The sequence below is a fragment of the Phodopus roborovskii genome, unplaced genomic scaffold, assembly GCF_943737965.1.
Source record: "Phodopus roborovskii unplaced genomic scaffold, PHOROB, whole genome shotgun sequence".
Lineage (NCBI taxonomy): Eukaryota > Metazoa > Chordata > Mammalia > Rodentia > Cricetidae > Phodopus > Phodopus roborovskii.
Window position 1 is genome coordinate 13,535,058 of NW_026126418.1, and position 9,527 is coordinate 13,544,584.

At 40.9% G+C, this 9,527-nt stretch overlaps 1 protein-coding gene across 1 annotated transcript in view; it reads left to right on the plus strand.

The window, feature by feature from the left end:
- The window catches only part of Hsd17b12 (hydroxysteroid 17-beta dehydrogenase 12), a 131,270-nt gene extending 126,862 nt beyond the window's left edge, over positions 1-4,408 (plus strand). The window contains exons 10-11 of the mRNA XM_051184120.1: positions 2,728-2,877; positions 3,420-4,408. Coding sequence (XP_051040077.1) covers positions 2,728-2,877; positions 3,420-3,524 — 255 coding nt within the window. The 3' untranslated portion in view covers positions 3,525-4,408. The remainder of the gene's footprint in view (positions 1-2,727; positions 2,878-3,419) is intronic.
- The last annotated feature ends 5,119 nt before the right edge of the window (positions 4,409-9,527 follow it).

The following is a 9,527-nucleotide window of genomic DNA, read 5'->3' on the forward strand; positions in this document are numbered from 1 at the left end:
TGTTCTTTGGAAAGGTCTTCTCAGTCTTCCTTATAACCAGGAGCCTGGGGCAAAAAGATGAGGAAAGCTGTATACATGCATGTTGTTACCTGCTGTCAGAGTTTACAAAAGGGTCTCCGCTGCTAGGCTATTCCAGGTAGCCCCACAGTTGGACCCCACAGTTCACTGCCTGTCAAACTAAGACTTCCCTGGGCTCTCTTCATACTGATGGCACAAAATGGACAGAACATTTTGCTCTTTGAAAAAAGAGATAAATGTGTACAACTTGTAGGAAAAAGGGCCAGCCAAAGAAAACCACCCTGGCCCTGACACCAGAGCGAGTGCAAGAAACACACCTGGATCTGAAACCCAAGCTAGTGAAATAAACACTTAGTCATGAACCCAGAACCTAAGAACCACACTCTGACTCTGAAACCAGAGCCAGTGAAAGATACATGCCCTGGCCCCAAAACTAGAGCCAAAAAGCTATTTTTAAAAAAAGAAAAAGAAAGAAGGAAGGAAGGAAAGAAGAAAGCCAGTGAAAGAAACACTGAAACCAGAGCCAGCTCTGCTAATGACCAACTGAGCATTAAACCAATGAAATCTAGCAACCTGACCCTGAACCCAGAGCCAGTGAAAGAAACGCTTCAGCTCTGAACCCAGTACCAAAGAAACATACTTTGGCCCTACCTAGAACCAGAGCCAGTGAAAGAAATATGCCTTAACGTGAAAATAGAGCCAAAAGGCTACAAAGGGGTCAGTGAAAGAAACACAGAGCCAACTCTGCCCCTGATTAGCTAAACCAACCAATTCCTAGGTTCCTAGAATTCCTTCTCCCTAGGACAACTCCACTCCTAAGAAGCCCTATATAAGCCCCTCTGCCTATTCAGTTGCTGGCTGTCCTTTCCTACCCTGGCAAAAGCAGCCACTCTCCTAAACTCCTCCTTCCCAAATACATCTCTTAAAAGAGTGTTGGTGAAGATCTTCTTTTGCTAGCCCAGGACAGAAGAACCTTTGCTGAGATGCTTCCTTAGGGGGCTGTTGAAAAACAAAACAAAAAACAACAACAACAAAAAGGAAGTTAATCTTCCCTTCAGAGTTGAACAGAAAATATAACTTTTTGCCAGAGCCTGAGGAGTTTGCTATATTTCTCCTTGGGCTTCCACTTTAACAGAGTGAAACAGAAGGAGTAACATCTTGGGCTGGAGCTGAGCAGAGCAGAAGGAACAGATAGCTCTGCTAGCCCATGGAACAAAGCAGATCTCAGCTGTAATGGCTCTCTAGGAGAGGAGCAGGATTGCTACATCCTGTGGGGAGACCATCCCCCACCGCGCCCCAGCTCCAGGTCTAGCCCTACTTCCCAACAAGTTGGGATACTTTGTCCAGCCTCCAGAGCTATAACACCCACACTTACTTGTATTAATAATCTCAATAAAGGAATCCTCAGAAATCAATTACATAATCAAAGTCACCATCACCCTACTGTTGATGTGCTCTAGTGACTGTTACTTAGTGTGGGTTTGCCTCTGCCTGCAAGAGTGAGAAAGATGGAGCATCACACCAGTTAGGACTGTGAACTATATCCTTTGATTTATACTTGGGAGTGAGGATACAAGATTATAAAGAATACATGTATGTGCAAACCCCCAAAGAGATGTGGGACTGTTCCTTCCACTATCAGCAGGAAAGAAATCAAAAGTGTGGAAAGACCTCAGCTTTATTTGTAATAGGAACATTTTTCATTTCAACCACATATTGAACTGGTCCTTTCTTATATAGCAGTACCAACACACCTCATCCCTTCTTCCACACTTGTGAGGGAAACAAGTGTTTGTTGAGCAACTGTGTACACCTGAGGTCTTTTGGATCACAGAAGGAACCTCTCTCATCATGGCTTCAAGACTTATTATGATGGGGGTCCCTTGTGTTCTGTCACACTTAAAACACTGGGTGCATATGCAGTGGAGAACTTGGCGTTCATGAAATGCCTGGAAAAGCTCATGTTTACATTGGCAACCCTACACCTATTCTGTCATATGACTGTTGTCACCCAAGCTATTTTCTTATTATACCATCTCTTCCCAAAGCAGAGGGGCCAAAAAAGATGTGGTCCTATCTTAAAAATAGCAGTGTGTATAACTTCAGGAGCAGGACATTAGGACATGAGGGAAGAGAAGTGGTAATGTAAGGCTGGGGGCGCAAAACGTTCCTGGAGAAGGACTAAAGCTGATAGAACATGCTAATTCACCAGGAGTGCTGAAGTAAAGCCCTGCTCCCCTCAGATAGAAAGCTCGTGCTGCTTGACTGCAAAGCAGAGTCCTGCTTGTCCAGGACAGGAAGGCCATCCTGACCTTCAGCTCCCAGATTTCTGCCCCCTGCTTTTCCTTGTAAAGATACAAAAATGGTTGCTTCTGCTTATTTTTCATATTTCCCAGTCTCAAGTTGTATTTTACCCGAAGGTCATTGTGTTACAGTTCATGATTTTGCTGTTGTATGTTCTGTGAAGTTGGCTTTAGATAGCGGTGTGTCTTTTTCCCTCTCTCTAAAGATACAAACTCTAGATTTCATGAGGATGCTTCTACTACCACCAACCGTCAGGCTTCACACTCAGTTCTGAGTTGGTAGCATTCCTAATCAGTTGTTTTTTCTTTCTTTCTTTTTTTTTTTTCTTTCTTTTTTTTTTTTTTTTTTTTCTTTCTTTTTTTTTTTTTTTTTTCTCTTATTGTTATGTGTGTGAACCCTTTCTAGAGTGTCCTGCCATACTTTGTAGCTACAAAACTTGCAAAAATACGGAGGCCAACTTTGGATAAGCCCTCTCCAGAGACATTTGTGAAGTCTGCAATTAAAACAGTGGGTTTGCAGTCCCGAACCACTGGATATGTGGTCCATGCTCTCATGGTATGTATATTTCTAAATCTTAACCATATTTTTCAGTTTGGACATTTCTTTCTATATGGTCTCTTAGTATCAAGATGTATACTTTGGCAGACAAGGAGGTATATGTCTTTAATCCTGAAACAGACATATTTTATTTCAAACTGTATACTTAAGAACTTTAAAATCTGTATAAGTAATAGTGTAGAGAAATGGAAGATGGCCAATAGATAGACTTCAGTTTAGCTCAGTTGTGAGCTCTGCTTATGTATCCCCAATTTTCTTTTTTTTTTTTTTTTTTTTTTTTTTTCTTTTGGTATATATGTTTACTCATATATAAATTTAACATCTTAGGTTATATATTTTTAAGTATGTTCAACAGCTTTCTCTATTATTTATTGTACTTTTGTTATTACCCTTGAGTTTAGTTGCTCTTTTTTCTGACCCCAACTAACAATTTGAACAATAGTGGAAAGGCTACTATAAATGCCCTTCCCTGATAATGAGATTGATGACTACCTTATCCACCATCATAGAGCCCTCATCTTCCCACTTTCTTTTCCTAGGGTTCAATAAACTCAATCTTGCCTCGTTGGATTTATTTTAAAATAACTATGGGTTTCAACAAGTCCTTGCGGAATCACTATCTGAAGAAAACTAAGAAGAACTAAGTGTTGATGAGTCGTTGAACCGCTTGACCAGTTTCTTGGACCTGTACATGTTCATCCAGGGCACCTGATGCTTGGGCCTGTACATGTTGACCCAGGGCACCTACCTGTCCCCAGAGTCTCCACTGTTCTCTCAGTAATTACTAACATGGCTGAATGTTGGCATAATTATAGAAAAATTAACTCCTTTTAATGGCTTCTAAAATATATTCTGGATATAACCAGGTGTAATTTGAAGTTTAATGTAAGTGTTCTTGCCAAATGTATGAGAACACTTTGACAGAAAGGAACAAATCCCCAGAATGACAGAAGTAAACATTGAATCCATCTGGCCCAGAATGCCAGTGATTACCATCTATATTGTCTGGACCCTACTATCAAGTGTAATGGCTAGCTACTTTTTTGTTGTTTAACATTAGAGGGAACAGGGCTTAGTTGATTTTTTTATGGATAGACACAATGCATTTTACATAGATTAAGGTTTTCTAAATGTATGTTCCAGCTCATGTGTTTATATGGAACTATGCTTCTCAAAAGTAGCTAATGACATAAAGAGAATCGAAATACAGAGTTCTTTCTGACACACAACTCCACAAATGTTATCCCTTCTATGTTCAAATGTATGTAAATACTGAATGCTATATAGTGGGATTGAAATGTAAAGGCAAGTGGGCCAAGATGTACATCAAGACCAACAACATCCTGTGGTACCACTGGACCCAGGAAAGCAGCCTGCTTGGACACCCAGCTTTCTATATGAATGTGTTGCATCCATACTACTCGTCTGTAATGACAGACTCCTTCTGTGGTAGGGATGGGTCATGGAAATAGCATTGTTCTACGTTGGTGTCCCATTAGAATTCATAATAAAAAATGATGCAACCATGCTATTGAATGAAAGTATATTTTTGATGATAGAAATTAAGCCCTAGTTACACTGCCTAAAGTAAGCTAAAGCTGACTATAAGTATCAAAGTTTACACAGGATGTCACCAGGAAGGTTTCAATACTAAGAAATATGCATGGACTGTCATTGTGTTTGTAGGCTAACATTCCTAGTTTGAAAGACCAGCAAATCTATTTTTAAAAATTAGTTGATCGAAGTGTTTAAATATTTCAAACTGTTAGTTTCACCAGCCAGGAAAGCATGCCCCCCCCCCCACCTCAACACACACACACATTTACTTACGTTAATGAGCAGTTTAACCACCAGCCTGGTCCCAGAGCTACACCAGCCCCAAATAACACAGAGACCCTGTATTAGATATAAAGCTGTTGGCCTGTTACTAGAGTTTCTTATTGGCTAGCTCTGTCTTAAATATTAACCCATTTCTATTAATCTAAGTGTTTCCACGTGGTCTTATCTTACCGGAGAGAGGGTCCGAAGTTCTTCTTCCTCAAGTCTTTACATGTTGAATCTTCTCCTACCTCTCCCCGAATCCTCCTTGTCCCACTTATCTTGCTTTCTTATGGGCCAACAGGGCTTTATTCATTAACCAATAAGAGAAACATATTTACAGAATGACATCTCCCATCACACACAGAAAGAGAAAGAGAGAGACATTTAGCTTTATGAAAAACAAATCTTTGCCCTCTTTCCCCCATCAGTTTGCTATAGAACTAGTAACCTGGTGGTATTTTCTGTGTACTTCCACTTTGGCTGGTCTGGTAGTTTTGGTTGAGAGGTGGCAGTTTTGCACTTGTAGGCAGAGAAAAGGATTGGTCTACAAACATGATACACTGCAGGGTATCTGTTTCCTATAACCCTAACCCTGAATTCCTATAACCTATAGCTGTAATCCTAGCTTGGGAATCCCTTAGCAGCTTCAAAACTATCCTCCTACAGCATTAGCTGCTTCATAGTGGCAGGTGTTCTCTTGTGTTTAACACTCAAGGATGAAAGTAATGACAAGAAAACAAATTGCAAGTAACTGCCTTGAGAAGTTTTACTAAAACCATATACTTGAAGTCATTCAAGCAGTGAAGCATATTTTGTAGTCATAACGTTCAGCTTTCTGTTGTCAATTTTATATTCTTTATAGGAGGGCTGTTGATGCCTCTACCTCAGCCCTGCCCCCTGGGAAATGGAAATAGTGCCTCTCCTGGCTTTACAAGCACATTCTAAGTAGGTCTCATGTATCCCATACATGCTGGCCTCAAACTCACTTTGTAGCTGAGGGTGGCCTTGATCTTAGAATCCTCCTGCCTCTGCTTCGAAAGTGCTGGGATTATAGGTGTGGACTACCACACCTGTTTCTCTTTTGAGTTAATTTTTTATAATTTTGCTCTTGATGGTACTGGAGATTAAACTCGGCCTCGTGTATTCTGGGCAAGTGCACTGAATCCCTAGCATCAGCTGTTTGATGCATCCAGGACTATATAGCAAGAGTATTGAGAATTTCACACATACAACCAATGAGATATCATATCTGCCCCCTATTGCTGCTCTCCAAGTCTCCCTATATTATCCCAACACACCACTGCCAACTTCAAGTTTTTATTTTTGCAAGGTCTCTCAAAAGAGGCAGGAGCACACTTTAAATATTGCCGTTATTAAGACAATTTTTGACTTTTTGTTACTTTATGTGTATGGATATTTTGTTTTGCCTATGTGTATGTCAGTACCACGTATGCATCTAGCGCCCAAAGAGGCTGGAAGAGGGTATCAGATCCCATGGAACTGGAGTAGTAGATAGTTGTGAGCTGCCATGTGGGTGCTAGGAATTGAACCCAGGTCCTCTGGAAGAGCAACTAGTGCTCTTAATTGCTAAGCCATCTCTCCAGTCCCCATTAAGACGATATTCTGTGTGTGCATCTTGTTGTGCTGCACAAAGACGTTTAGCCAACACAATGCCCAACCGCAATGCATAACCTGAGTCTAGTCAAGAAGTTGCAGGACAAGCTATAAATCAAGGAATAGTCTACAAAATTCTGCACCTAGCTGGACATGGGGTTGCACACCTATAATATCTGCGAGTGGGATGCTAAGGCAAGAGACTCTCAAGTTCAAGGCCAGCCTGGACGTATTCAGAGATGATGTCACAATCTGTGAGCCTATACTTGTCCAAAGTTTCAAATTTCAAATGAGACTTAAAGAGATGTGACAAGTGAGTGCAGCATTTAATAGTCATGTGTTGGATCCAGTTCTATATCCATTCTCTTTTAGTGTAACACTAGACCACTTTAGTAAGTGAAGATCAGTAAATTAGGGCTTCCTGAGTTTGCACAGTTATACTTTGGTAACTTGATAGAAATCCCACAACCACCCCCTTTTTAAGTGTTCTGTTACATTTTTCAGGGAGAGTGCAACATGGTATGTGCAACCAGGTCTCCAAAAACTCACTAAAACACACGAGGGAGTGATAGTACAAAGCTCAGCGTTAATATGTGGAGAATCTAGATGAAAGTATTTGTAAATTGTTTATTCTGGTTGTGAATTTCCTGTAAATCTGGAATTTCAAAATAGGAAGCTAACTGGCTTCTCTTAATAGGTCAGAGCTGCAAATGGATAAGCTCAGGATGGGTGTTGATGCCTACCTCAGCCTGTCCCATGGGGAATGGAAACAGCACCTCTTCTGGCTTACAAGCATTAATACCTTTGAAGTACTAAGAACCCAGCATGCTGTCGTGTCTCTGAATAACACCGCAGACACTGTCTGAACAATAGTGACCTTACACAGAAAGGGGTCTTTGCAGATGTGGTGGCACATGCCTTTAATCTCAGCTCTTGGGGAAGGCAGAGGCAGGTCAATTTCTGTGAGTTCAATGTCAGCCTGGTCTACAGAGCTAGTTCCAGGACAGCGAGGACTACCAGAGAAATTCTGTCTTGAATAGAAAACCAAAAAATGAGAATCTCGAGATTGAGAAGGTGGTGGGAGGGTGCTGAGGGAGATTATGGGATGGCTCCTAAGTAAAATCACAAGAGTATCTGCAGGAATAGACACAGGTGATTACAGATGAGGGAGGGGACAACAAGGCCATGGAGGCAGCAATCAGAGTGACAAGGCTACAAGCCTTACCTTGCTGGCAGCCACAGAACAGTTATTCCCCAGTAATTCAGGAGGATAAAAGGCCCGTCACCAATTTGATTTCTGAATAGTAATACTGGTTTGGGACTTCTGGCTCTATCTAGTGAACTATAAAATGATAAATTTCTGTTTTAAAGATTGGCTTTGTGATCACTTATTACAGTAGCCCTAGAAAACCAATACAAGTGTCTGCCATCTGTTTCCACCCACTAGAAACCTTTTGAAACTTGTTTTGTGTCCAGGTATGGCCAATTTTTTAAATGTTCCAAATGCACTTAAGAGGGTTTGTATTTCTGCTCAAGTAAATAGCCCCCAGCTGTGTTCATGCAGGCACCCCTCATTAAACTCAGTGACACACACAAAGACATGAAATTAGGAGGGGACTTGGGAAGAAGGAGTTCAGTGGTGCTGGAAAGGCATAGAGGATAACAAGGGATATGATCAAAATACATTATATGGGGTTTCTAACTAGAAAGGGGAGGCTAAAAAAAAAATAACAAAAAAAAAATCATACTATTAACCAAACCTTAAAGTATCTATAATACATGCAAGTCTGTATACTTCCCATATATAGATTAAATGGAATTTCCCCTTTCAGACTGACAACGTTCTCCCCAGGAGTCAACAAAAACCCCAACCCAGGCATAAGAATCCCTCTTTTGATTTCTTGGTCAGGTTTCCATGACACTCCTAAAACATCATAGGCTATTGACATTGCCATCACTTGATCCCTGGAGGTGAAGGATAAGTCCCTACTGCTGAAGATACCACGTACCTTAGAGGATCTGATGTGGTCTAACCTTAAAGCCTGCTTCTTAAGGACTAGCTTTCATGGTTACTGATGATCTCATGCAAGCTTCCAAAGGAACCAGCAGCTCTGTTGGATTTAAGACCTTCTCAACCAGAGGGGAATTATTATTGGTACTGGAAACTTTGTGCTAGTTGAAGTCATGGATCTTGGAAGAGAAGCTACAAATGCTACTTTACTAAACTGTCATAATCCCTACTACATTCTAAATATTTGTCCTTATACCCACAGATAAGTGTAGTTCTCATACCTTATTAAGGAAACTTCTCTTTGCAACAAATGGATACCATTAGAGAAAACCATAACCAACCCAAATAGAGTTGTGGAGCCTGGACAAAACTGACAAATAAACAACTGAGTCTGCACCTAAGGCTCTGAGATCATTGCAGAAGAGGAGGTGGCAAGATTGTAAGAGCCAGAGGAGCAGGAAGTTTTCTGGGATTGTTTCCTAGAAATGTCATTCCTGTAATACAATCCTATCATTATTTTGTGCGTGCGTGCGTGTGTGTGTGTGTGTGTGTGTGTGTGTGTGTGTGTGTGTGTGTGTACGTATATACACACGTGCATGTAAGCCACAGTGCTTGTGTGGAGGTCAGAGGACAACTTGTGAAAGTTAAGTCTCTTCTAATGTGTGTTATCATCAAAATTGAACTCAGATCCTCAAGCTTGGCAACAAGCACTCTTATCTGCTGAGCCATCTTCAGGCTGACTTCATCACAGATGTTTAGTCTACTTTTGTTTCACGTCTCTGCTAGTTTGGAAGTTGTATCCAGTATTCTCTTAGTTCACTCCTGAACTTTCCTGATCTTTTTTTGTTTTGTTATGGTTGTTGTTTGTTTGTTTTTGGTGCACAATCCAATTGAAAGTTCTCTGGTTCCTGGATATCCCCTTTCATCATAAGGACTTAAGAACATGGTAACTGCAAGCAGCCCTTTCCTGATTGCATGTGATTGTGAACCAAAATCCGAATTTTGGTTTTTAAAATCTCATGTATTGATATTTTCATGATTCGTTGTTGTTATTGTTTTTCAAGATAGGGTTTCACTGTGAAACAGTCCTAGCTATCCTGGAACTCACTCTAAACCAGGCTGGCCTCAAACTCAGATCTGAATGCCTCTGCCTCCCCAGTGCTGAGGCTAAAGGCATGCACCACCATCACCCAGCTTCATG